The 24,753-nt window shown below is 41.7% G+C and overlaps 6 protein-coding genes and 1 long non-coding RNA gene across 11 annotated transcripts in view; 4 read left to right on the plus strand and 3 right to left on the minus strand.

The window, feature by feature from the left end:
* Window positions 1-24,753, minus strand: part of LOC124312357 (collagen alpha-1(I) chain-like) — a 1,404,094-nt gene that overhangs the window by 850,889 nt on the left and 528,452 nt on the right. The gene's annotated exons all lie outside the window — the stretch shown is intronic.
* On the plus strand, window positions 765-24,245 carry LOC124310709 (glutamate receptor ionotropic, NMDA 2A-like). Its single transcript, XM_046774664.1, is given in 18 exon segments — window positions 765-867; window positions 5,233-5,419; window positions 6,228-6,380; window positions 6,478-6,696; window positions 7,574-7,721; window positions 7,912-8,095; window positions 8,249-8,358; window positions 8,505-8,617; window positions 8,778-8,901; window positions 8,996-9,156; window positions 9,666-9,727; window positions 9,730-9,755; window positions 10,432-10,522; window positions 10,608-10,843; window positions 10,936-11,111; window positions 23,473-23,484; window positions 23,600-23,671; window positions 23,843-24,245. Coding segments are annotated over 18 exon segments (2,190 nt in total). The 3' UTR covers window positions 23,856-24,245.
* Window positions 12,653-14,976, minus strand: LOC124312327 (extensin-2-like). Of its 3 annotated transcripts, none has more exons than XM_046776811.1 (3): window positions 14,882-14,976; window positions 13,587-14,691; window positions 12,653-13,541 (listed from the first exon to the last, which is right to left on the minus strand). In XM_046776811.1, the coding sequence occupies exons 1-3, from the start codon at window positions 14,883-14,885 to the stop codon at window positions 12,881-12,883; spliced, it is 1,770 nt and encodes a 589-aa protein (XP_046632767.1). In that variant the 5' UTR covers window positions 14,886-14,976; the 3' UTR covers window positions 12,653-12,880. The 3 variants fall into 3 exon arrangements, with proteins under 3 accessions (XP_046632767.1, XP_046632768.1, XP_046632766.1); XM_046776812.1 differs by having other exon boundaries at window positions 12,653-14,044; window positions 14,165-14,691; window positions 14,882-14,975; XM_046776810.1 differs by having other exon boundaries at window positions 12,653-14,691; window positions 14,882-14,975.
* Window positions 17,039-17,555, plus strand: LOC124312547. Its single transcript, XR_006910540.1, has 2 exons — window positions 17,039-17,420; window positions 17,484-17,555. It is a non-coding gene; the product is annotated as an uncharacterized LOC124312547 (long non-coding RNA).
* LOC124312434 (unextended protein-like) lies at window positions 17,563-20,779 on the plus strand. 2 transcript variants are annotated; one of them, XM_046776943.1, is made up of 10 exons: window positions 17,563-17,665; window positions 17,775-18,037; window positions 18,146-18,679; window positions 18,800-18,963; window positions 19,020-19,164; window positions 19,227-19,256; window positions 19,332-19,612; window positions 19,680-19,818; window positions 19,897-20,192; window positions 20,268-20,779. In XM_046776943.1, coding segments are annotated over exons 6-10 (894 nt in total). In that variant the 5' UTR covers window positions 17,563-17,665; window positions 17,775-18,037; window positions 18,146-18,679; window positions 18,800-18,963; window positions 19,020-19,164; window positions 19,227-19,255; the 3' UTR covers window positions 20,445-20,779. The 2 variants fall into 2 exon arrangements, with proteins under 2 accessions (XP_046632899.1, XP_046632900.1); XM_046776944.1 differs by lacking the exon at window positions 17,563-17,665 and having other exon boundaries at window positions 17,902-17,919.
* LOC124312472 lies at window positions 20,989-21,959 on the plus strand. Of its 2 annotated transcripts, XM_046776998.1 has the most exons (3): window positions 20,999-21,277; window positions 21,371-21,503; window positions 21,616-21,959. In XM_046776998.1, exons 1-3 carry the CDS (start codon window positions 21,190-21,192, stop codon window positions 21,908-21,910), a joined length of 516 nt encoding a protein of 171 aa, XP_046632954.1. In that variant the 5' UTR covers window positions 20,999-21,189; the 3' UTR covers window positions 21,911-21,959. The 2 variants fall into 2 exon arrangements, with proteins under 2 accessions (XP_046632952.1, XP_046632954.1); XM_046776996.1 differs by having other exon boundaries at window positions 20,989-21,503.
* LOC124312502 (extensin-2-like) lies at window positions 21,937-22,635 on the minus strand. The gene is made up of 2 exons (XM_046777033.1): window positions 22,526-22,635; window positions 21,937-22,404 (listed from the first exon to the last, which is right to left on the minus strand). Exons 1-2 carry the CDS (start codon window positions 22,527-22,529, stop codon window positions 21,977-21,979), a joined length of 432 nt encoding a protein of 143 aa, XP_046632989.1. The 5' UTR covers window positions 22,530-22,635; the 3' UTR covers window positions 21,937-21,976.

The following is a 24,753-nucleotide window of genomic DNA, read 5'->3' on the forward strand; positions in this document are numbered from 1 at the left end:
ATGAAACAAGAAATCTTTAATTGAAATATTACAATTTCCCTTTCGGGGAGGAAATTTGAGGAAGTTTTTGGCTGTAAGAAAAATTCACGCAGTAAGGATTATCTAGACCAAAATTTGACTAATGTTATAAATAATTATACCAAAAGATAGAAAATAAAGCGTTCTACAATAAGACATAAGGTTATCTCGATACTTTGAGTATTTTTCGAAATATTTCGTTACCAGGAAAAGGAAGAAAACTGTGAATTTTGGAACAGCGTATTGGGACAACAAATTAAAAAAAAACACATTTTTCGTTTTTCATAATGTCTATAGATCAATCGACGCAGAATTTCAAGGCTAATCCATTGATGTGCATTATTTATGGGTTTTATTGCTAAGTCAAAGCATTATTAACAAAACAGGCTGTTCCCTAGCAAGACAAGTTTTCTGCTATCGAAAAACGATTAACATAGCGATCTTTTTGCGCTGATCATTTTTAATATAGGGTGTGCAAATGAGCGGGAGTGCCCGTAAAACGCGTTCAAAGTTTAGAGTTTTACGGAGCTGACGCGCTGCCCAAGCCGACCTAAAGGGGGTCGAGCGGAGGGGACTGCGCGCATCCCTGGGAGAGGGGTGAGTGAAAGAGGGGTATACCTGGGCCATACCATACGCCGCCATGTTTCCCCCTTGGCCATCAAATCAACGGTGGTCTAATGGTCAGAAGCCTTTCGACTTCGAATTCTTGAACAGTCCGGGAGTACAGCAAAGCCGTCCAGGCAGCAATGAACAGTTTGGGGAAACAAGATCTCAGCTTCATCAATTCGTACCGATTCCAAGTATCTGATATCCACACGGACATGCTCAATGTGAACCCGAGTCCCACAGGTAAGGAATATCTTTGAACCAACCAACCCACCAGCGCGCATCTAAATTCGTCAAACCCAGAAAAGAAGGGGAGGAAAAAAGATCTAGTATATACATGGGCCGTCTCATTTATTCCGTCAATTACGAAGAAGCCGAATGTCAAGACCCGCCACGGTTTACACGTACATAATAATGAGTTTGCTGTTGCTCAAAGATGAATGGGAACAGTAAAAAAATACACGCTGGATAATGTGGAATCCCCCAACAGCAAAAAAAGAAGTGTACAGGGAGGAGGGAAAGCTCGACTGTGTGTATAAGAACAGCGCAGTGGTTCAATCAATTTTCCGCATCGCATCCTTGCAAACAGGGAGGAAAAAGAAAAGAGGAGAAGTGCTGGGCAAAGTAACTATAAAGTGCAGGCGATCTCGAGACACCATGCACAAGTGGGGGAACGAATTTCTCACCAGGGACCGAATTCATCAATGCGCTAGACGCGCGCGCTCACAGAAAACATCGTCTTAGACTCATTTATACATAGGCCGAGAGATGCGCTACTACTTTGTCGTCGCCCCGTGTGTGTGTGTGCGCAAACACTGCGACATACACATTCATGTCTTGTTAGATTGTCGTGTCAATGACACGCACTCTACACGGTTTATAAGTATGTGTACACATGGGAAAGTAATTGGACAAGATAGGATCAAATCGTTACCGGTACATGTCTCCTCAAACCCGTAGATAGACTGGTAAAAAAAGGAGGTAACAAACTAATAACGAACGTGGTGCTGCCAAAGATGAAAGGAAACAAACAGGAAATAAGGATGCTGCAATAATGAAGAAAGCTAATAGCGCAGACGGTGTTTCCTATTTTTTTTTTTATTTTAAAAGAGAAAACTGGTTACATAATTGAGGACTTGGTGGACTGTTTTTTTTTTTTAAGTCTATTATTGAGTGCGAATGGGAGATCTGTATCCCCTTTGTTCTTGATACACCCACCACGGTGTAATAAAAACGGTTGATGGCTGTAAATACGACGTGTAAATCAACAACACCGCAAGCCTTTTATATTTAACTCCCTAAAGGCAAAGTTGCGCACCGTACTAACACATTCCAGCTGCTGGCAGTATTGATTCTTACATGTGAAAAAGAAAACAACTCCAACAAAATTTTGTTTTTTCAGCCTGTAAACGTATAAAAAGCTTTACCGACATTTTCTAATGAAAACGTCTCAAATGATGAAAGCGGCAGTGCAAAAATCAATCAACGGTGTGAAAGGATCCAGTCACACAAGGCGTTCCCGCTTTTCTCCCGGAAAGGTGTTTTCATCAAGATGCTGAAAGTTAACGATGAAAAGCAACCGAAAGCTTATAAGAAAAAAATTAGTTCTTCGCACCGAAGCATCCGCCAACCCCGCGAAAACTCAAAGTTTAACATGAGATTTGGCAAAGAAAAAAAAGAATTCCTAATAAAACTTCTTCCATTTGAGTTCGTGTCTTAAAATGATAATCACAAGCTTGGTGAATCCTGACTGATTTCATCCCCCCCAAAAAAGGACGCTGATTCGCTGATACTTTGTTGTTTTATTATGCGATTTTTTTTAATGCTGACTTTTGTCACGTCTGGGGTATACTACAATCCTGCATCACAAAACATGCGACTGCGACCAACCAAAGCTTTCGCCGGAGGGGGAGGCCGGAGGTTTGGATGTATCAATCGAATTACGGTTACCGCAACACTTTAAAGTATATGAAAATGGACCAATGAACGGTACGCCGGTCGACGGCACTATCCTACCAATTGTTCCCTGTAGGCCCAGTTATCCCGCCGAGTCATTTCTCATCAGATGGAAAAGAGGCAAACCAAACAAAAAGACAAAGAAACAACCGACGATATCTCGCAGAGTCGGATTCGTTCCAGCTGAACGAACCGAGCGTTTCTTTTTTAAGCTCGACTGCTTATATTTTCCAATGCTTTTATATATTTCTTTCCTTTTTCTTTTTTCACAAAGCAAAAATAAAAGACACTCTCGGCCAGCACGTCCATTTGTCGTACACTAGTGCAGCTAACCAATCAATACGTTTGGCTAGTTCCTGTATAGGCCTATATGGGAGGAGAAAGTTGATCCTTTGGGACACGAACGATCTGCTATAGATCCGGAAGCTGGACTTTTGATTTCTAACACTGGTGATCCGACAAACAACTCCAATCAAAATTTGTCTCGAATCGACGCCATGCCATCCGTGACGTGATTAAACTTCATTTTCTCATCCATCGCCAGCGATCCCTTTCGACGTGTGCGTCATCACAGCGATACAAATACAAAAATGTGTATCGAAATCATCACCATCGCTCTATACATCAGCATACGTGTCATCATCTTGCTATCACCGGCTATCACGTTGCTGTCAGCCCTTTTCCGGGTAATCTATCAAGAGTGGCACTTGATGTATATTCACAAAAGGGTGGATTTCGTGTTTATATGTAAATATTACCGAGAAAAGGGAGAGGCGACACTTTGCCGGATTCGATCCTTCTTCTCATTTTTCTCGATATAGCCTATTTTTATTTTATTTTTCGTTCCCCCCCCCCCCCAACTAAAAGCGTGAGCAAAAAGAGATAGCCATCTAGACTGACGAGTTTGAGAGTGGGTGAGTGACGTAGTCGTCTATAGGAGCGATCGAACTCTCTCCTTCGGGAGTCGTATAAAGGGGACAGCCTTGCAACCGCACATTCGCCCCGTTATACTTGGGAGGGACAGACAATCAGACACGAAGGGCGTAGTATATAAATAAGGTGTTCTTAAATACATAAGGACATTCTCGCATCGTATAAGAAATATTTCGATTACTACTCTGCTGTGAGGGGTTGGCGGCGGCCGTAGCGGCCCTTCGTGGAATGCTTGCTGAGCTTGAAACGAGCCGAAAGATGCCGACTTTGAATAGGAATTCAAAAAAAAAACTCAGTCTAGTGTAAAGAATGACCAGAATAATAATATACAGCAGTCTCTCTATTCGATCCGGTTATTACGGCTGGATAGTGCTGGATAGAGAAAGAGGCTCGCTGGAGTGTCCATTCCGGCGCGATTGTGTGTTCCATTCCCATCTTTCGCTTCACGTTGGAGAATTGCGAAGAATGTAACAAGATTTACGAGGAGATCATCAGCATTCGTGTAGAGGACCCACCACTCAACATGTTATTCATCAATCAACATTCGTTTCGTTTTTCTTTTTCCCGTGTGCTGTCAGCAGTGAGTCAAGAGTAGAGTCGCATCAACATTAAGGATCCATTACAGGAGCCAACGGTTATAGCTCAATGAAATCAGCTTTTGAAAAAGAAGAAATGACTAACGAGGAAATGACGTGTGCATTCCAGCTGGCAGCTCCATGATAAGCACCTTGAATCATATAACCTCCCATCCACCCTTTTTTTGTGTCTCGGCATCATATGGAGACACACCCACAGCCAGGCTCATAATTTAAGACTCGGAATCTTCCTATCATTCCTGCCTCATGGATACTTTCGCTTCCAGCGGGGACGATTTAAAAATTATGAATGCGCATTTGTCTTCCGTCTAGAACGCGCTGCAAAAATAGACGCCTGGGGCGGAATATACGCGTACCGGCCGCCAAAACGACTCCCAGCGGCCGCCAAAGAGTGAATAGGCAATTCTAAATGGGCAATCAGTCTGCGTTTGGTGATCCCGGTATTACACGAGCAGCATCGCTCACCTTTTCATCAATTACCAAAAAAAAGGGAGGGGATGAAGGAAGAAGAAGCGATGGGAATTAATTAAAGCTGTCGGTGCGACGACGACAACTCAATGTGCAGCGACACAGGGGGGGAGAGAATATTCAAACGTGAGGAGATAAATTAACGTCTGGGCAGAAAACCGCTTTTGGGTTCCACTCTGTACAGAAAACGTGCAACTAGACTGAAAGCGACGAATGTAATCATGCAAGTTAGGAGCTAATTTAATTGCTTTCTCATCTTCTTCTCGTGTAAGAAAATGAGATTTCCGGAAGCGAATCGAGAAGCGGACACATATTATTGACTATAATTTCGGAATTTAGTCAACTGGCAACTATTCATACTTGACATTCACCATTTGTCGAAGCTGCATAGCTGTTGACACATCCAATATTACTACTCGCTGGCTGGGCGTCGTGTACGCTCGGCCCTTGAGTTCTTTGCTATGTAAGAGTAAGACGGCAGCAGCAGCGTCCAATTTATTTTGTTTCCCTTTGTTTCATTCATTGTCATCTCTCCTTTCGTTCAAAATATCATCCGGGATTGGGACCTTATAAGGGATCTCTGCGGAGTCTACCCCCCGGCTGGCTGCGTGCATAATGAGAACAGTTAGGGACACTATACATTTGATTTGTGCAGGTGTTCATTTCGAGAGGACGGACAACCAGCTGACCAAGAGCATATCAACTGTTCTCAAAGTTTTTGTCAATGCAGTGGAGGGCTTTCACCGCGAGTCGAATGCATCGACCCTGCTCAGCCCCAAGGTTTCCAGTGAAGACTCGACATCCACGTCATCTCGTTGGGCTCAAGGCGAGCAGCTCTTCAAGTGAGTCCTTGTCGTCGTTGTAGATTTTTCGCTATCGGCGCAAAATTCATTTCAGATATCTATACGAGTTTATAGTTGCTTTTAATTTTCAGTGCCATAAACACCGAAAATGGAGTCTAATGAAAGTTGATCGTATTATTCCCTGTATTTTTTTTTCTGTTGCTCCGACAACAGCGCCATGTTGTCGTCGTATGAGCCTGCAGGCTCATTACTATTGTACCGGGCCATAGAAAAAGAAAGAGTCAAATTTCCCGAAATAATGGACGAGTGCTCGAATAATCAACTTTAACTTTTGTTATCAGGTGCGCTATAGATCCTTATATGTCCTAAGCCGAGTACTGTGGCCGATAGTGGCCGATAGCCCGATACACACAATAAGATTATCTCTGAGCCTTTGTGATGGGCAAGTTTTTCAACCGTTATAGAAGCATCAATGCTTTAACTTGAAATAAAATTGCATTTAAAAATACCACAGCATACAGAGAGCTAGGGGTCGGCCAGACATAAGGCAGTTTTACTTTTTAGACCATTGAGAGAAAATAAGAAAAAAGGAAAAACAAAATACTTGGGAAAGAGCAACTTTGCTTTCCTGCTGTGCCAGTCAGGGATTCGCCTATAGTATTATGTTATTGCGCGGAATTCCTTTCGGGAAAGCAAGCGGCAAAACGCAATGGAATAAAAAAAAGGGGGCCGGCTGTAGCTATTATTATTACATAGCCTTAGGATGGTGTGTTATTTGAATTCAGGAGCGTGGGTAGTATTTTCTCGATAACCATATTCTCCCCCTTTTTCATTCATTTTTTCAAAGATATCTTCAAAATGTGCGGATTGATGTCGATCCTGGCAGGCCGTCGATGGAATTCGACGCTGACGGGACCCGCAGTTCGGTCGAGCTGACGATTGTCAATTTACAACCGAGTAATAGCGGTGGATCTGGTAGAGAACTTCTATATGGAGACAAGTAGGCCTATAATCCGTCGGCTTTTTTGCTTAATCAGATTTATGACATTAATTATTTGCTTTTTTGTTGTTTGGTGTTTAATTGTTAAAAAAAAAAGAAAGATTGGCCATTGGCACTCGTGGAAGAAGGATGGACTCGATATCCAAGATATCGTATGGCCCGGTCATAGTCACGTACCACCTGAAGACGGTCCTGACAAGTTCCACTTGAAAGTTGCCTTTTTGGAGGAGCCGCCTGTTCCGGTTAGCGGTCGCTGTCCTGTCAGCCATGGAGTAGGCCTACCTTGTCGCGTTGGCAACCATGTTCCGCTGAACGGGTCAGACTCTTGTCCCCTTTACTTTGTCAACTGTCTGGTCAATGTTGACTTCAAAAACCGTTAGGCCGTTAACCAGAGACTGCCCTATATAAGTTCACTCGCCTGGCAGAACGCGCGTAGGCGATTTCTCTCTTTCAACGGAAAAGGTAAACAAGGGAAATAATAATAAGAGCTGACGCTAGAATAATGCCAGGAGACGTTTCAGCGATTACATTCGAATGGAAAGAAACCTAGCTATTATTGTATTCAAAAGGTGTGTGTATCATAGAATACAAGTTGCATTATGCCTCAACCATAGTACCGTATGATTTCTCAGCTTTCATATTCTTTATTTCCGCCTCTTCTCCGTATAGATTTTTCTCTTCAAAGAGACGAATAATAATTTAAAAAAGATATCCTGAATATAATACAGAGTAAATTGCTAGTTTCCAAAATTCTTCCTCCTATTCACGAGCGGGGAAAAGGAAATGAAAGATATCCACGTAAACCATTTATTAGATGCTTTTGTCTTGGAATCTTGCGGATCACGTATACATGCATATGTTTGGCGGAAAAAGTCTCAAGACGAAAAAAAAAACCGCGATAACAGAAAAGAACATATAAACCCTTCACAGAATCTGATCTTATTAGATTTGTTTAAGTTAAAAAAAAAGTTCAGACTGGCAGATCGGACGTTAGACAAAGTTGCTGCTGGCTTTGACGTAATCCAGCAATGCTGCTTATATTATTCGGCGGACAAAATATCAAATTGTAAAGAAAGTTTGCCTAAACGAGATATAGGCCGAGAGTCATTTTCTTTGTCGGGTTTTCTGTTAACGAAGGCGGGCGTTATCTGTTATGCGCTTATCTAACATCTAAATTTCATGGTGAATTCCAGGGAAACTGATCCGGGGATGTTTCCAGCACGAAACGTGACGCAATGTTGTTCCGGCTTCTGCATCGATCTGCTTGAGAAGTTCAGCGACGATCTCGGGTTTACTTACGAGCTCATCAGAGTGGACGACCCAAAGTTCGGCACTCATGTGGTAACATACAAGTTCCATTCAATGGTTAGATTGCTGAGAGTCTAGCTTATAATATACACGTATAATAACTAGCGCTGTAGACGATGCTATAGATGCCTGTACAGTCGATATTTCCTATTACACCACGCACTGTGTTTAGAGTGAAGTATAAACCCGAAAATAACTTCGTGTCTATAAATCAAAAACTCAGAATGGAAGGTGGAACGGGCTGATGGGAGCGCTGGCCAATCGCAGAGTGGATATGGTCATGACATCTCTGACAGTCAACGCCGAGCGGGAGCACGTCGCTTATTTCACAACTCCTTTCGTGGAGACGGGCATCGCTATTTTGGTGGCCAAGAGGACCGGCATCATTTCGCCAACTGCATTTCTAGGTAGGCCTAATATAATAACATATAGGCTACAGTAACCCAAAAGGTCACAATAACTGCTGTGTGCATCGTCGCCAACCAAAAGTAAATGTCAAAGTATATAGGCCTATTTTATGTTTATATAGTTCGGAGTTGTTTTTCGGTTGGGCCACACAGAGCCGTTCGATACGGCATCTTGGCTTCTCGTCGTCGTCGTTGCCTTTCAAGTAGCCGCCCTGGCCATCTTCCTCTTCAAGTGGCTCTCTCCGTCCGGATATAACATGCAGGTGAGTGTCTAGTTCTGGATAAAGTTACGTGTATTATATACCGCTATACGTTGTAGGCCTATAGTCAGACTCTCTTACCCTTTGGAAAATATTGACATTTCTTGTGATGCTGATGCTATACACGGCTATACATCTATTATACACAGTTATGCGTTCCGACCAATCAGCGTTTCTCGCTTTTCCGGACCTACTGGCTCGTCTGGGCCATCCTTTTCCAGGCTTCTGTCAACATCGACTGTCCGAAGGGGTTCACATCGAGGTTTGATAGACATATAAATAGAAAATAATCCTATATTATTTCTATATTATTTCAGGTCTGAAAAGAGACCTGAAAGCTGATTTGCATGCGCCACATATACACACTTATACAGTGTGCTTAAGACTTTGCAAATATTGGATTATTATCTCTTGGAACGCAGATTCATTTCCAACGTCTGGGCCACATTCGCCGTCGTGTTTCTAGCCATTTACACTGCCAATCTGGCGGCCTTTATGATCACTCGCGAAGAGTTCTACGACCAGAGTTGCGTCGAAGACCCGCGAGTATTAGTATTTTTGAATTTATGAATGGAAATTTCAGAGAGAGGTTTTTTTCTGCATCGGCTCCCCTATTGTGTGTGTGTGTCCGCGCCGACAGCTGATGAGCCACAAGAGTCACGAGCCGCCGTTCCGCTTTGGCACCGTGTCCAACACTCACACGGAGGCGACCATTCTCCGGCACTACAAGGAGATGCACTACCACATGCGAAACTGCAATCTCAATGAAATTCGAGCCGGAATCGAAGCTGTCAAACGAGGGTAAATGTATACTAAATAGATCTTTGATCGAAACTCCATTTTTGGTTTTATTGATCGCAACCATTTGTGTTCTCCTTGGGGTGGTAGTGTTATTTTCAACAATGGAAGGAAAAATCAAAATGGCTTTCAATTACTCTATTAGGAGAAAATTGCGTTGTACAGTATACTATAACAGATAATATAGTTTTGTAAGAGCATTCTGGGTGGAGAAAAAAATACTGCCGTCGAAAGTTATGTTGACTCGATAGATAAAATAGTTGTCTGAAGAAAAGGACACATTGTGTGATGGACAATGGGTACTCGGACACAACAGCTAGCTAAGTTTCCTTTGACGCAATAATCGTAAAAGGAACAAAACAAATCAATTCAATGTGGAAATCTCGTTTTCTGGTTTGACCCACAAATCCAGTTTGGGTAGGAATAAATGGCTTGACAGAAATGGAAAATTATAGTGTAATACGGAGTGTTTCCAAAAATTTGTTTTCTCATCTCAATTCGAATTTGCGCAGTGAATTGGACGCTTTTCTTTACGACGGCGCAGTGCTAGACTATTTGGTGGCCCAGGACGAAGAGGTCGTCTGTTAACCGTCGGCTCGTGGGTAAGTCGCACAATTAGGTTTCGAAAAGGTCAAAGAGATATATACAGTCGTGGCTGAAAGTTTGTATACCTTGTGCTCAAATATACGCCTTTTTACTCTGTATTGGCGGGTAGTGTGAGCCTATCACAAGAGAAAGGGGTTGTTATTTGTGCGCATTTTTCCTTTGGTACCCAAACCCCTCTACCCCCTCTTTTCTTAACTCTACCTTTTAACATCACTAACTATTTTACCGCGAAACGGGAGACGGTTAAGCAACCCTTTTACGGAACGCAAAATGAAATTTACGAACGCTTGATTAGCAAGAGTTCTAGAATGAAACGGTGACGTGACAGAATAGTGGCAATTAATAGAATTTGTCTATCAGCCTTATTCTCTATTCATTTAGCGTCAGGTAAAAGGGTTGCTTAACCGTCTGCCGCATCGCGGTAAAATAGTTAGTGATGTTAAGGGGTAGAGTTAAGTAAAGAGGGGGTAGAGGGGTTTGGGTTAACAAAGAAAAATTTGAACAAATAACACCCCCTTTTCTTTACGATAGGCTAAGACTATCCGCCAATACAGAGTAAAAAGGCGTATATTTGAGCACAAGGTATACAAACTTTCAGCCACGACTGTATATGCTAGAGATCTTTATAAACGTCGGCCAATTTTGGGGCATTTCCATTTTCGGGCGGAGTAGTACGCCATGACAGGTTACGGTGTCGCCTTCCCTCGCGGCTCCAAATATGTGGCACCTTTCAACGAAAAGCTGCTGAAATACATTGAAAACGGTAAATATATTAATTGGAAAAAAGCTTAATCCGCCCGGCGGATAGTCCATTGACGTTGAAGTGAATCTAACCGCGTTGAATAAAGGCGAAGTCGATCGTTTGCGTCGCTTCTGGTTAACCGGCGTCTGTAAGCCATACAAGGAGGAGTGCCAGTTTTCCGAGCCGCTGTCAACCGAGCAATTTCTGTCCGCCTTCTTGTTGCTCCTCTCGAGCATCGGACTGGCCTTTCTCCTCCTCTGTCTCGGGCACATTTACTTTCACTCCATCCGCCCCCATCTCACATCACCGACGACCGGCGCTTGCTGATCTCTCATTTCGATTGTGAGTCCACCATCGTTGTTGCCCGGATTATATAGCCCGTACTTTCTTCTTCATCCTTCATTGCGAATTCTTTTGATTTATTTTTTGGATAGAACATGGGCAAGTCGCTGACATTCCGGGACGCCGTTTTCGAAACGCAGGACAGATTGAAATCGCATCGTTGCCGCGACGCCATCTGTCGCTTGCATTTGCGAAGACTGAATCTCCAGCTGGATGTAACGCGTAAGAGGATCCGCCAACTGGAGAAGCAACTCGGCGGCGGCAGCAAGTGACGTAATTGGCTGTGGGCGTCACCGTTGGTTCGTTCTCATTGACCTTTTGATGTATTGGAAATTTACATCTGGCGTTGTGGCTTACGGTGGAGAACTTTATGAAATTAAATCTAATGACATAATAACTGGTCTGTTTCGCTTGTCGAATCATCTGGTCAAATTGTTTTATTGTATATGCGATAAGATTTTGTAAGATGGCCACAGGCTTAACACGATCAACGCGTTATTTTTAATTAGATTTATGGATTATACAGAAAGCGGAAAAATGTGTATGCTTGTTAGATTGCTGAAGTATATGTGTATTTGTGAGATAAGCAAGAAAAATCTAATGATTAAAGACACAGTTTTGGGCGGGGATTGACAGATCAATTACCGCTGAAATATGGAATAGACTTCTAGATTCTATTTCTATCTAAATGTTTTCAAGTCATTAAAAAACAAAGTTCAGCTTGACACTAACTCAGACTAGACTATTTGAATCTTTTGTTTAATAGGGTGTGTCCTTGCGACAGTTTGAATTGGATTGGTTTGGGAAATAGCACGTTGGATAAAAACAGCTGTCGGTGCCAACAGTCCAGTACAATCCGTCAGGACATTTCTTACGAATCGGAACACCATCGGAGCATTGATGATAATATCTAAGATTTAAAAAAATTCACTTGTTATGTTGATTATGAAGAAAAATAATTGTTATAAAGTTTATTTTCTCTATACATACCCACAGTAATAGGCGTCAGACAGGAAAACTGTATTGTAAGTTGTAACTATATTCTGGACATGTTCCGACGGGAGTTGGCAATGGCTGGCGCCTCCGCTGGATGTCCCATATTTCTGTCAAGTTGCCGAAGAGCGGAACAGCTGACAATAAATGCAACCAAGAGGTAACCCCAAGCTAAATCAATTCTCATTTCCAAAATTGGTTTTATTATACTGTTCAAATGTCTTTTTCAAATTTATAAAAGAAGGTTTACATGTATTGAGATTGAAATTTGAATAATAAAAGAAAACAAAACTTACCTTTTTCAATAACAATCGACGAGAAAGTAACTGCTGGAATATTGTCTTCGTGCTAATGTTTTATATAAAAAATCTTATAAATTAAATTTGTTGCAATGCTTCGTTTAATAGCTGGCATTGCTAAGCCAAAGCAAGTCTTATGTTGAATTGAGAAAAATTACGTCACAAAAGCAGTAAATTTCTTTCTTAAAACGACTACCGCACAAAAGGAGGGCGCATAAATAAAGAATTGGACTGCATCGTCGTCTTGCTGCGCCAGTTTGATCGGTCGTATCATATCACTATCTTACTTACGCGTGCCCCTGCTAACGGCGCGTGTAAATCTTTCTGGCGCTATATTACGTTACTCCAGTAGATGAGTTACATTACAAGTTTATAACCTATAGGCTGTTCCGCGAGTTGCAACATCAAAACTTTTCAGTCTTAACTTAATCTAACAAAATCGTTCTGGACACTTTATAGGAAAGAATGGAGGATATAATCTTGAGTAGAAAATTCTAATTGAGATTCCAACACAGTATTAGAAAACGTAAGTTTTTATTTCTTTTATATTGTGCTTTTAAACTATTCCAATAATTTCTCAAGATGCCGTAAACATTGAACACCAATAAAAACTAATGCAACACCGTGCAACACATGACATTTGAGTGAACAATGCAATGAGCTGAGTCATTTCAATACGCTGATTTTTAAAGCGAAACGAATAATAAATAAATAGATTCTCTTTGGCATGAAATATTAACAACATCTAGTATGCTGGCGCAGAATAATATTTGGGAGCCTCAGTGTAGTACTCGGTTTTCTTGGTTGTGTAGTACTCAGGAGCCTTTGTGTTGTAGTAGGAAGTGGTTGTGTAATATTCGGGAGCCTTGGTGGTGTAGTACTCGGGAACCTTGGTGTAGTAAGCAGCAGTGGTGTAATACTTAGGAGCCTCGGTGTAGTAGCTGGGAGCAGCGTAGGTCGTAGTGCTGTAGTAAGGTGCTGGAGTAGTGTAGTATTCAGCTTTCTTGGTGGTGTAGTATTCTGGCGCCTTAGTGGTGTAGTAGGAGGCAGTTGTATAATACTCAGCTGCTTTGGTGGTGTAGTACTTTGGGGCCTCAGTGTAGTAGGCAGGAGCTGCATAAGTCGTAGTGTAGTAAGGTGCCTGGGTTGTGTAGTACTCGGGTGCCTTGGTGGTGTAGTAAGCAGCAGTAGTGTAGTATTCTGGAGCCTTTGTGGTGTAGTACTTAGGAGCCTCGGTGTAGTAGCTGGGAGCAACGTAGTACTGAGGTGCTTCGGTGTAGTAAGTTGGCTCAACATAGTAAGATGGGGCAGCAGCGGTGTAGTAAGTTGGAGCTATGTAATACTTGGCGGCTTCAGTGGTGTAGTAAGGAGCAGCTGTAGTGGTGTAGGTTGGAGCCGAATAATACTTCTGGGCCTCTACGTAGTATTCGGGTGCCTTGGTGGTGTAGTACTTTGGGGCCTCTGTGTAGTAGCTAGGGGCTGCGTAGGTTGTAGAATAGTACTCTGGAGCCTTGGTGGTGTAATAGGGGGCAGTTGTGTAGTACTCGGCGGCTTTTGTGGTGTAGTAGGAGGTAGTGGTGTAGTACTCGGGAGCTTTAGTATAATAAACGGGCGCTTCAGTCTGGTAATAGCTCGGGGCAGCATAATACTTAGAGGCTTCGGTGTAGTAGCTTGGGGCAGCAGTTGTGTAGTACTTTGGTGCTTCGGTCTCGTAGTAGCTAGGAGCTGAGTAATATTGCGGACCCTCGGTGTAGTAAGTTGGCTCAACATAGTAAGACGGAGCAGCAGTGGAGTAGTAAGTTGGGGCTACGTAATACTTAGCAGCTTCAGTGGTGTAGTAAGGAGCCGCTGTGGTGCTGTAACTTGGAGCCGAGTAGTACTTTGGAGCCTCAGTGTAGTATTCAGGTGCCTTGGTGGTGTAGTACTTAGGAGCTTCGGTGTAGTAGCTAGGAGCTGCGTAGGTCGTGGTGTAGTACGTCTCCGGTGTTGTGTAGTACTCAGCTTTCTTGGTAGTGTAGTACTCGGGGGCCTTGGTGGTGTAGTACTTTGGGGCTTCGGTGTAATAACTAGGGGCCGCATACGTCGTGGTGTAGTACTTTGGAGCCTCAGTGGTGTAATACTTCGGAGCCTCGGTGTAGTAGCTAGGGGCAGCGTAGGTTGTTGTGTAGTACTCGATCTTCTTTGTGGTGTAATACTCCGGAGCCTTTGTGGTATAGTACTCAGGCGCCTTTGTGGTATAGTAAGAAGCCGTGGTGTAGTACTCGGGAGCCTTGGTGGTGTAGTACTTCGGGGCCTCGGTGTAATAGGTAGGAGCTGCATACGTCGTGGTGTAGTACTCCGGCGCTTTAGTGGTGTAGTACTTGGGGGCCTCAGTGTAGTAGCTGGGAGCAGTGTAAGTCGTCGTGTAGTATTCAGTTTCCTTGGTGGTGTAGTACTCTTTCGTTGTTGTGGTCTGGTAATAGCTACTTGATGCAGAAGATGAGCCCATCGGTCCACCCGTAGTAGATCCAGCCAGCATCGAGACAACAGCTAGCAGCAGCGTGATGGCAAAGTTAGCTAATGATAAAAATTGTAAAGTTAATCAAAGTGTCAAAAGAATTATTTCAAAGTGATCACTTCAATTATTTTAGTACATCAAAAACTATACTATGTTTAAAAGAGTTAAATAAACATTGCTGAAAGTTAAGAAAAAAATACATTTCAAATTAAGTAAAAGTTGTAAAACAAATAAATGAAGAATTCATACCCATGGAAACAGGATGAAATTTGATGGCACAGTAAATGGTGGACTAGTGCTCCTGTTGACGTGTCGAAAAGGCGAACTCGACTGATTTCAGTAGCCTCTACTCCCGTCTTTTATATTCCACCATTACCCCAAAATTCGCGCCGCTGGCGTGATTTGCTTTGTAATGGTGAAAGAATCAAGATTCTAACTCCTCCCCTTTTTCATGCCACACAATCAATAAAGCTGATTATTTTTAATTGTAAGAATCCTGTTATAGATAAGAATTAAATATTTCCGCAATTAAAATTTACAAAATAAATATTACTTTCTATTAAAGAATAAGACAACGATATGTAATGTTTGAAATTTAATTATGATTCGTAAAAATATTAAAAACCAAAAATCGATCCACTTCTTATTTATCAATATTTTCATGGCGCGGCTAATTTTAAATCGTTTTTATTGATCCCTGTTAATTCAGAACTAAACAAGATTATCATCGCTATGTTATTTCTCTTGATCACACGAATCATGAATGTATTAACGTAAGGGGAAATTCGGCTAATAAGAACAGCCAAGAGCAAAATGGGTAAATCGACTAAACGTAGGTACTTGACATCCATATTGCCGCACAGAACTGTAAAACATATGACTGGCTTAACATAAGGTTAGTAACGTTAGTAAGCAAATAATTCGGTGGTAAATTACTGGAACAAACAATTAGATTATGAGGGATAAACACTGGACCAAATGAACTTAAAACTTATCCGAAGGGCTTTAAAAGAAGTGGTCACATGTTTGCTGTGCAAAATTTTCGTGCTGACGATTGTGGTAAATCTGAAGGGATATTATCATTTTTCCTTGTCACCAAACACAAAGGCTCCGTCTGTTCAGGATCCGACCAATAAACTGACTCTTCACACGATAAGCTCAAAGATTCTGGATGCGGAGAGTCAAGACTAGTAGATAATTCTTCCATTGAAACTCAATTATTTTCTTCTAAAATGGAAAAACAGATCAAGTCAAACAAAGTCTCACAAAAATAATTCAAAATAGGGTACCTCTGTTTTCTTCGTTGAAATCCAAATTTCTTGATGTCTCAAGTAGTTTACTGTTTTGACGGTAACGATAAATTGTACTGCGGACACACCTGAAGGAAGGAATCAGCGATTCAGGGACACCACCTTTGATAACCTGCGTTAACGACAGCTTATGAATCATAAGCTGTGTCCGTTCAAGAAAGGCAAGCTAGTTTAGTTGAAGGTGATCATAACTACTTAGTTATGATCACCGAATTTTGGGGTAATGGTGGAATATAAAAGACGGGAGTAGAGGCTACTGAAATAACTACTTAGTTATGATCACCGAATTTTGGGGTAATGGTGGAATATAAAAGACGGGAGTAGAGGCTACTGAAATAACTACTTAGTTATGATCACCTTCACCTAAACTAGCTTGGTTTTCTTGAAGAGCGTCTTTTTCGGTCGGTTAACTTTAAACCGTAAAAGTAAGCTTTGAGAACGTATCGACAGTTTCGCCAGATTCGTCATTTTCTAGAGAATCTTCCAACACTGTTGACAATCGGGTCTTCTCAGCTGCGTTGGGTTATGCTTCATGATGATCTGTTGTACCCAGACTGTTTTTCTGTTGGTAAGGGACTTGGGCAATGTGGAATACTTGCTTGACTGGTCAGAGTTAGCACTTAAGATTTTTTCAAGACTTCAGAATTCCTTCAAAGTTTGCCTGTTTATGGAACTGGAAGAACAAAACAGTCCCTCATTTAAATGCGAACAGTGAGGCGGGATTCCAGACCACTCGTAGTCAGTTGGATGCATTCAACCTTATCCGCTAGTCCCTAGATTTTAAATTTCCCCAAAAATATTTTAATGAATTGCAATCGTCTTACTGGGTCATTTTTTAAAAAGATATTGTATTAATGTATTGTAAATAAATAAACAAAAACACTGTGGTAGTTATTTAAAAAAAAATTATGTTTTAAAAGTTTATACTAGGGAAGAAAAGTCGAGGTTATAGAAACTGATGAATATGAGGAGCGACTCATTCCGGAATCCGGATGCGAACTCGCAGGCGTCTTGGGCATCTGCTTTCTTTTTCCACGGATTAGTAGGACGTCTGCTGCCTAGTACATATCTTCCGCTAGATGGCGCCTGGCGGTGATTTCCTTTCAGTCATGGCTGCTGGCTGCTGGCTGCCACTTCTAGCGATATTTTCCTGTTTAGGTTGTTAAGAAAAGAGAAACTTAAGACTGCTTTGCTCTTCTTATGAATGTCGTATGAGATTTATGTTTGTTACTTAGACTATGTTAAGTAGAGAGGACACAAACAAACTGCCATTACTTAAGATAGAATTCTGTTGGGTTGGGATTGGGGCAAAAGTGCATCAACACATTTTTGAGAAACCAGCAAGTTTTTGTGTTGGATCTTGGATGTCAATGAGGAAAGTGATGGCTTATAATTGCAACTATTACCTCAAATGCCCAATAACTGACAGAATCAATTTAATTCTATTCACATCCGCTGCTTCAAAAAATGTGTTTATCGTAATTATTTCTATTTTCTGTTTCTCTTAACTTTTACATCATTTTTCACTTGTTAATTAACAGGTTAGCAAGGACCAATAAATTTAGAACACATCACATGTTGTTCATTTTTACATCACCATGTACGCAAATATTTAAAAAAACAGGAAAATTAGTCGAGGAAGCATAATCTCCGACACGGCAAAAACTGATGTACAGTATTTGTCACCAACTTCCTTCATCGCATTACCACTTCGCCATCATGGGTAAATATTCTGTTGTTTATATTTAGTTTTGTGTAAATTCTACTTGTTTCTATTTGTTAATATGCTAGTTGTTAATGAATTTTAATGTTTAAATTTATTAATTACTTAGTTTGCTATGGCGTCGTGCTGCTGTTGGGTGTTGTATATCGTTGATGGCGGGGTCGACGATGTTTCCAGGATATGGTGGATACCAAACCGCAACGCCGCCGCCTTAAGCCGCCGCGAAGTATAACTCTGCTTTGAGCTGCGTGAAGGTGAGTGAGAAAAGGTGGTCGAAAACAATCGAGTGACGATCTCCGACACGGAAACAATTGCACTGCACTATCTGTCATCGATTACATTCCTCATCGTGTAACCAGTTCGTAATTATGGGTAAATATTCTCTCTTTCACATTGAGTTTTGTCAATCCTATTTTTTCTGTTTACTAATATGACTTAATTATTATTGAAAATTAATGTTAAAATTTATTAATTGTTTAGTCAACTATAGCGCCGTGCTGCTGCTGGGTGTTGTATCGTTGTTGGCTGGGTCGAACACTGCTGTACCGACGTCTCCTGGATATGGCGGATACCAAACCGCAGTGCCGCCACCTTACTACACAATTTACGAGTTGGTTACTACTGCAACGACCAGTTGCGACCGAAGGCCCCCAAGTGCTACACCACTTAGGCACCGGAGTTTTATACCACGACTAACGCTGCCCCGAGCTACTACACCGACGCCCCGAAATATTAATACCCTGCCGCGACTTTTCAGTCAGATTTTCAGAGCCAAGCAATGCAATTTGCGAGTGCCAAGCAAATGGCGGATGTGAGGCCTGCAATTTTGGGAACATGCAGGCCATTTGTTCACGTCACGGACTTGCCATCGGAGCCCAAACAGTTTGGATAACAAAGTTCTTTATGCTCATCACCTTCCCAATGTCGTATCCCATCTCTTTGATACTGGATCGGATACTGGGCGAAGAACTCGGCGCTTATTACAACCGAGAAAGGCTAAAAGAATTGATCAAGGTAATTGATTCCATTTATTTTACATCTCTCGCGTTGCAGTGCAAACATTTTTGTTTTGTTTTTTCGCTGATGCGATTTAAAAGCCAAAAAAGTAAAATATTAAGTTTGTTTTCTAAACAGGATTTTCGCGTGTACCCATCTACGACGTAGAACGGAATAACATTATCGGATTACTTTTTATCAAAGAGCTCGCTCTGGTAGATCCGCAGGATGCCATTCCATTGAAAACGCTGTGCAGATTTTACAAGAATCAGTGCAATTTCATCTTCGAAGATACCACACTCGTATGAACGGAAATGTGTTATATCTCTCAAAAACTAACAGTTTTATTCACATTTAGGACATAATGTTTAAAGAATTCAAAGAAGGCCATAAAGGCCACATGGCATTTGTTCAACGAGTCAACTGCCAATGAGATGGAGATCCTTTTTACGAAACTGTTGGATTGGTCACGCTTGAAGACATTATCGAAGAGTAAATTCAAGGTATCAAGTCTTAGAATATTTTGTACGAGAAGTTTAGTAATTGATTCCGTCTATATTTATAGCTGAAATCGTCGACGAAACGGACGTGTGGAGTAAGACATTTTATCGATTACCCTCTTATCTATAGTCTTATGATAATAATTGTTCATTGTTGCTGTCACTTTCAGTGGACAACCGCAGCAAACGTCGACGAGAGAAAGGAAGACTATTCCAGGATTTCAGTGGCTTCGCCCTGCAGTACCACGAGCAAACTGCTCGCAAGATCTCCCCGCAATTGGCTCTAGCAGCGTTTCAATTTCTTAGTTCATCAATTGATCTCTTCAAGACCGAATTGATCTCAAACAACGTTCTCCGGCGATTGATGCAACAGAGTCAAATCATTCGCTTTATCCGCGTTAACAAAGAAAAATCAGAGTTTCACCCGGCAGAGACGCTCATCTTTCAGCAAGTAAATTATTGGGAAAAATCTTTTATTCGTTTTTTATTTATTTTTTAATTTTAATTCATTTACTCAGGGAAAACCAGCCGACTATTTCGTGCTGATCCTTGAAGGACGTGTGGAAGTGACAGTTGGGAAAGAAAATTTAGTTTTTGAGAGTGGGCCATTCAGTCATTACGGTTCACAGGCCCTAACGTCCTACTCGTCGGCAATGGGTCAGTAGATAGAACTAATTTACCGATTCTATTTTCGCCTCAATTACTTCAATATTCATTTCATGCCAACGGAAACAGAGTCGGCGTCTTCTACTCAACTTTCACGCAGCGTTCAATCGGTGCGGATGGCCGTCTCGCCCGACGGCGGAGTTGGCAGCGCAGCGCGTGGGCAAACGTTCGTCACCGACTACACGGTGCGTGCCATCACTGACGTCGTCTATTTCTGCCTCAGTCGGATACTCTACCAAGCAGCTTGTAGTACCACTGTACTCGAAAGAACGCAGCGCGGTGACGCAACCAAGCGGATATCAGACTGTGACAGCAATTTGGAGCACGTCTTGATCTTTTCCAACGGAGAAGAAGCAATTGGTTCAATGAGTTTTGAATGAAATTTGATTTTTCAATTGATGGCCAATGATTAATTATGAATTTTTGTTTTATTCATCAAGGGGGATCACACACTCAACGAAAATTCTCCGCTCATCACGCAAGGCGGATACTGTACAGATTATTTGATGTCCGACACTACTGCGATCGCATTAGACTCTCGCCAGGAAGATTTATTGAACGGTCCATCATTACCCGCTCAATCCAGTTTCCTTATTGGAGAAAACCCTGGAAATTAGATCAATGAAAGGATACAGGGATTTGAAGAATTATTTCCGTCTCTGAGTTGAATTTTTGAAGGGAAAAACTGAAATGAACAAGATCATCTAAAAGAATAATAATATTAATGAAGAAATATTATTTTTTGTTAATCAAATTCAAGTGACAAGCTATAGACACCGTACGAAAATTCAGAAATAACCAGAAATAGATGCCGTTATTACAATGTTAATTCCCTCGCAAATTTGCACAGTCACACATTTCAAAGCATTCAGTTTCTTTCTATGCATAATATAGTGAGATCAAGTATGTTTGTATGTACTTATGATATAAATATGTCTAAAGTTTTGCACGATTCCTTTTTGCGATATGCAGTCCCTTTGTAACTATATTAAAAAAACATTTAAACCTGTCGGTCTTCCGTCAAGAAAGTTGTCTAGCCTTTAGCTAGATCTTAATACAAACCTCAGTCTTACACACTCTGCTGATTATAAAAAAACCTCCAGATATGTTTACGACTTTACGGTAAATTTTTAATATCACAATCGAAATTTGTATTATTTAAAAGCGTAGATTCACAGTAGGTAATTTTGACAGTAGTCTTTTTACCTGTGGTTTGAATGTGATCCCATTTCCCGCCATTGCTTAAGTAAAAACAAATGAATAATCGATTTTCACTGGTTTTTTCTTTTCGTGCGTCGGCAGAAGCAGCTGTTTTATTGTTTGCTCATTCTCATTTTATCTTCTACAGCCATCGGTACAGCCATGTCCACCACGCGTCCGACTTCCGACAGCCAACCAAATCTCAACATGTCGATTACTTCCAGTGCTACTACTACTACTACTACAAAAGGTATCATTGATTGTGTTGAAAAATGCACGTGTCACGCCACGCAAGGTTGGCATGAAATATTTCGTCGTTTCACGACCTGTCAAAATTCTGTAGACGGTGAGACGACGGCTCATTCGTCGAGTGAAAACATTCAAAGTGTCGCTCGCAATTCAACTCGGGTGCCATCGTTTCTGTTCCGCCAACATCGCAGCAGTTCAAATTCGTCTCCCCGTAACATTCTAGACAGGTTCGTTAGTTGATATCAATTTGTGTTAGTAGAACTGAACGTAACAAGGTCGATCTAAAGTAATTTGCTTCTTCTTTTGTGTTTTTGTGTTGGGGTCTGGCGTGATGTACTGGTTGATTCCATCTCGTTCAGAAACGAATATGCAGCTGGCTCAGCATCTTTTTTCGACCACGTCACATCGTCCCGTCGGAGACGACTCTGAGCAACACTCCCGGCAAGTCACGCCAATTCTCACATTCGGCAATAAAGTTGTGAGAGTGAAACCGATGGCATCTTTGTCTTGTGGTACGACTCCTAAATCCAAATTTGAATTCCCCACTTTACCCCATCGAGTTATGTACGCCCGGGAACCGGGAATCCATTTCAGTAAAACCAAAAATAAAAAATTGCCTCACGATGGCAATTAATGAATGTGTGAAGAGAAACGAGAAAATATGACTAAACATTTAAAGGTTTCTCAAGAAAATATGAAATCAATACGATGGCGCTGCCCTCTGATAGCTGGCGGGATACGACACAGTAGTAGTGTAGTATGACGGAGCGGAGTAGTACTTGTGAGCTTCGGTGTAGTAACTTGCTGTGGTGTAGTACTCTGGCGCCTTTGTAGCGTAGTATTTCTCAGTCTCGGTGTAGTAGCTGGGAGTGGTGTAGTAAGGGGTCGGCTGAGTGTAGTAGCTCGGAGTGGAATAGTATTTTGGAGCCTCGGTGTAGTACTCTGGCGCCGGAGTTGGGTAGTAGCTTTGAGGTTGAGTGTAGTAGTATTCGCCGGCTTCATTGGCTTTATGCTCCATCCTGCCCATGTGACCTTTAGGCATCATACCACCCAAAACGCCATTGGATGCCCACAATAGACATTGAATCAGCAAGATCTTATTCACGTTTTTGATCGAACCAGACAGACCTGTAAAACATACATGCATACGATTTAAAATTTCAGAACAGAACAACTTTTCAAACAAACAATACTTGATTAAAATTGAAATATTTAACATCACTAGCAACGAAAAAGTAAACTAACTTACTCATATTGATGACGGAATGAATTGGAACAGAGTAAATCAAAACAGATATCTTGGTACAGTACGTGATTGAACAGTATTGGACTGATAAATTTAATGGAAGACGGTCTGCCTTTTATACGCCCCCAATTTTTTGTTTCGTTACGTAAAACAAAAGTATGGCGGCACGAATAAGCCAATAGAATTTACGTTTCTTTGTAAAGGAAGGGCTATCTTTTTTTAAAATTATTAAATCACCCTAGGCTTCTTTCTCTTCCCCATATTCGCCGCCATTGTTCCTACCTCATTTGCAGAAGTGTCAGTCGTGTGGAGAAAGTGCAGGTGACAGGATCCTTCCACCAGTTGCAACGTCGATATTTTCAATCATGGGTGAGTTAAATTATTTATTACCTTTCAAAATGGTCGGCTTTACGTGGTTGATTGCTGATTGCAGGTGTCGTATTGAGATGACTTTTGATGTTGTCTTGTCTTTACATCTCGGTGGAAGCTCACGCGTACGGCTACAGGCCTCAACCACAGCCAGTCCGGCCAGCTGTTTACGGTGTTAAACAGCCTTCGACTTATTCCTACGTTAGGCCGGCAGCAGGGGGCTATGCGCCCCAGCAGCCGGCCGTCAAATATGCAGCACCCGCCAAATTTCCGGCCGTCAAATACGCAGTTCCGGTCGCCAAATATGCAGCAGCACCAGTACCGCCAACGGCCAACCACCACCACCGTTCCGCCGGCCACAACAATTCCGCCACCCACAGTACCGCCATCCACAGTACCACCTGTTGCCATCAGCACTGCCGCGTACAAGTCGGGTGACAACGCCGCTAAGACCCTTTTATACGCCACTACGTCATCGACCCACAATGCCGATGCTGTTTACTATACCACTGAGCCCACCTACTACACCACTACCCCTTACAGCTATTACGCCGCCGCAACGGAATGAGGCGGCACAGCAATCAATATCTCGGGTAAGGTGAAATATAAGTTAAATGCTGGATTCTAGGGGGGGGGGGGGGTAAAATAAATTTGTCACTACTTTACATACTAAAGGAAATTTTTTTTAAAATTATTATTCGATATAAGCCCTGTAGGGAATGATAAGCATCGGGAGGTCGCCGAGGAAAGAAATGTAATGGAATGTCCAGCGACGATGCGGTAATGTTTATTTTTTCTAAATATTTTTTGGTGTTGCATAATTGTTACGTATATACGTCGCTTAAGTAATTGTATGGTCATTTGTGTAGAGTATGCACCAATTCTAATGAGTTACTTTTTTATAAATATGAAACAACCAATTATTGGTCGAAATTCCTGATATGGAAACAGTCCTGTAGGGTGATGGTCTGCGCATCGATCCTTTATTAGGAGCGAACTTCGACTGTTGATCTTACACTTCAGTCAACAAGTTTTCCAGGAAATTGATTTTAAGGAAATCATCTAGATCCAATTGCAAAACCTGGCAACGGCCTCCACGCCAAAGGGAATTTCACAAGTGATGGACGCAACGTAACGCATAATCAGCAATCCTGTAGGTCCGTGCTGTTTTTCCGTTGCGAGGGTCATTAAAACGTGATGTAACGATGAATGATTGAAAGTTCTGATAATAATCAAGAAAAATATTGATGGTGATGGCGGTGCCGATAAACGACGAGGAAATTGTTTGGAAATCATAATTATATAACTAGTAAAAAATTTAAATGATCTGTTCAATACAAAGTTGATGAGATGATTGTTGCTGCGATTTGAGAGCTGTTATATAAAATGGTCAAGCTTAAAAATTGTGACGCACGAGACTAGACAAAAAACTCGGTTGTGACGGTCAAATCTTAAAATTCTGCTGTCTGCACACTAATCAGCACATGACACTTAGGAAGCAGGTTGGCTCTGGATTTGTCTCCTTGAGCTTAATACGTTAGACAAGAAACATCCGATTCGGAGCGGTTTGAGCTGTCGTCTTTCTGCCGTGGCTGAAAGAATAATTGAATAACAAGTGCGGAAGGCGATAACAGGGTCCGAAGCTTCGGATTAATTTACTTTTATTTATTCTTCAGGGATATTTTACGAACAAATATTATGCATCGTGATGACCCATGGGTGGGTTTCTGGCGGATGCATTTTTCACGTGAGAAATTAAAATATTTGTTTTTTTAATTAGTCTTATTTTTACGAATTCTTTGCGCGCACTCATCTTCATTGGAACGGATTCTTCCGCGTGACAGCATTGCCTGTTTTAGGTT

The sequence above is a fragment of the Daphnia pulicaria genome, chromosome 8, assembly GCF_021234035.1.
Source record: "Daphnia pulicaria isolate SC F1-1A chromosome 8, SC_F0-13Bv2, whole genome shotgun sequence".
NCBI lineage: Eukaryota > Metazoa > Arthropoda > Branchiopoda > Diplostraca > Daphniidae > Daphnia > Daphnia pulicaria.

Excerpts from the sequence above, each read along its gene's own strand:
- LOC124312472 (XM_046776996.1), top strand. The coding sequence starts at position 21,190 with ATGTCCACCACGCGTCCGACTTCCGACAGCCAACCAAATCTCAACATG. Across the intron at positions 21,504-21,615 it reads CCCCGTAACATTCTAGACAG|GTTGATTCCATCTCGTTCAG; the intron begins GTTCGTTAGTTG and ends CGTGATGTACTG.
- LOC124312434 (XM_046776943.1), top strand. Across the intron at positions 19,613-19,679 it reads AGACGCTCATCTTTCAGCAA|GGAAAACCAGCCGACTATTT; the intron begins GTAAATTATTGG and ends TCATTTACTCAG. Across the intron at positions 20,193-20,267 it reads GAGAAGAAGCAATTGGTTCA|GGGGATCACACACTCAACGA; the intron begins ATGAGTTTTGAA and ends TTATTCATCAAG.